The 2,418-nt window shown below is 42.1% G+C and overlaps 1 protein-coding gene across 1 annotated transcript; it reads right to left on the minus strand.

The window, feature by feature from the left end:
- Window positions 1-1,045: 1,045 nt before the first annotated feature.
- DMP2 (transmembrane protein, putative (DUF679 domain membrane protein 2)) lies at window positions 1,046-2,418 on the minus strand. The gene has a single exon (XM_078585013.1). It carries the CDS (start codon window positions 2,346-2,348, stop codon window positions 1,773-1,775), a length of 576 nt encoding a protein of 191 aa, XP_078441139.1. The 5' UTR covers window positions 2,349-2,418; the 3' UTR covers window positions 1,046-1,772.

Here is a 2,418-nt window from a genome sequence, read left to right on the forward strand (position 1 = left end):
TATATCCAGTTCGAAAAAGTTTTGTGTCTCTTATATAATCTCATCTTTTCCCCCATAAATCTATTGATAAATTAATCATCATCTATTTTGTTTCAATAAAGTATGGCAAAGGATTCTGGACCATAGAGATTAAGTCTAAACCAATGGGTATCTTATGAGAGAGTGGACATCTAGAGTCAAAGGAAAAAAACTAGATGTGAAAGACATAAGGTCCTCACAAGAAAATGTAGAGTGATGACCATATCTAGCTGACATTGGCTTAGTTAAGACATGCTATGACAGCCCACACAACAATAAATATGCGAGAATATAGTGAACTATATCTGAATCGATTTCCTCCGCTATTATTTTAAGATATATAACTCCTGGCTTTTGGTTTGTCCCTTTAGACAGATCCAAAGACAATGGGAGAAAGCTCTCTTTATTAATTTCTTTCACATATTTTTTCTGCTATAATATCTGCCAGGTAACATATTAAATTCCAGACTAGTTCATCTTAGATTCCATTCTTACTGTTTTTCATCATTTATGCGTTTGAATGCTTTTGATTGAAAGTGTTCTCGAAAAACGGTAAACTTTAACATCGAAAGTTGTTATTCGGTCGATGTAGCTTTTTCCTTTGCTTTCATTGATTTTCTATACATTCTTTAGAGAATAATAAGCGTGTTTTAACTTTTAAAATTAAGTGCCATTAAATTGTCCTTTCGAATATCGTTTAAAACTTTTGGATATTTTCATGTTTAATGGCTGGAGAGGTACTTTAACATATTCCCTTATCTGGAAAGATTTATTTATTTTGGTGACTACGCCAACACGACAAGAATCAGGCGTACGTCCAATGCAGATTCTTCCATTATACCGAACAGTTCTGTTACAAAACGCTCATGTGTATGTCTGGGCAAGTCTTAATTGTGAATTAAGCATAATGCTAACCATGTTCGCTTCAGGGAACGTGATTTTGCTTAACGAACAGACCGGGCAGACGACCTTACAGTAAGGTGAGAATGAGAGAAGCGTTGGAAGAGGACTATTGGCTTCACATTAGTTAGACCCCGCACGGAATGAAATATCTTAACCCTCAAGAAGGATCACAAATAATGTAAAATAGTTACTAATACGGTCCGTTAGAAACTTCAAACTCGACAAGAGAAGCACTTCATCTCAGGCAACATAGGCCTTTATTTAGCCTGTATGATGAACAAAACCTTGGATATTGTATGCACCACGTATCCAGCGTCTTAAATAGAGGGAACAATGGAGAGAGAACAAGAGAGGGAGGAGAGAGAGAGACAGAGAAACAGAGAGACACAGAGAGAGGATGAGAGAACGACTGTGTAAAGATAACAGTATAGGGAGAGAGAAAGAGAGGGAGACAAGAGAAAGGGAGGAGAGAGAAGGATAAGGTGAAAGAGAGGAGAAAGAAGAGAAGGAGACGGAAAGTGGAGAAAGAACAGAATAGAGAGAGCGGAGTGAGAACAAGAGCGGGAGAGCTGGAAAGTGGAGACAGAACGGAACGGAGAGAGAACTTGGAGATAGAAATAGGAGAAGGAGAGATAGAGAGTGGAGAGAGAACGGAGATGTAGAAAGTAGAGAGAGAGTCGAGGGAAAACAGGTGATGGAGATAGACTGAGGAGAGAGAGTGGACGAAAACAAGAGAGGGAGAGTGACTTAGGAGAGAGGGAGGTAGATAGATAAAAGACAGAGGAGAGTGGGACGGGGAGAGAGAACATAGTATGGAGAGACAGTGGAGAGAGAGAGAGAGAGAGGATAAGTTAATCCACGGGGGAAGAAGACGAAGACAAGGGAGATGAAGCGGCATCAGGACTGGGAGGGTATCCAATGCCGTGGCGATCATTGGGAAAGACGACGAACGTGGCGGTAGCGACGGTGCCAATGGCAGTAGGAAGAGTCATGAGAATAAGCTTCTGCTGGGACTCAAAAGAAGGGTAGAAGCAGGAGACTGTGTTAGAGTCGAGGAGGCTTACAGTAGCGAAGACAATGGCAGAGAGAGCGGCGTGAACAAAGTCCCCAGTGCGAAGCTTGTACTTAGAGAGATCTACAGCGGCGGAATGCGGATCCCATAAAGGGTAGAGCCCCCTAGCCGTGACGATTCCGTAGTAGAGCTTTCCATTAGAGCCTCTGTAACTGTCAGTGAAGCAAGCGAAGGAACAGGAGAAGCCACACAATACTAGGAGGACGCTGCTCAAGATCTTGTTCATTTCTCTACATTGCCCGTTATTGGTCAGCAGCGGGTTGAGAAACTGGAAGAGGAAGACCGTCCCTGTGGGTAGGAGCTTGATGAGGTCACCTAACCCTTTGAATGTCTTGCTCGCTAGAGTCTTCCCCATCTCTCTCTCTCTTTCTCACTCAGTCACTCTCTCTCTCTCTCAATCTATTACCTATCTATCTATCAAACTA

Source organism: Wolffia australiana, chromosome 1, assembly GCF_029677425.1.
Source record: "Wolffia australiana isolate 7733 chromosome 1, ASM2967742v1".
Taxonomy (NCBI): Eukaryota; Viridiplantae; Streptophyta; class Magnoliopsida; order Alismatales; family Araceae; genus Wolffia; species Wolffia australiana.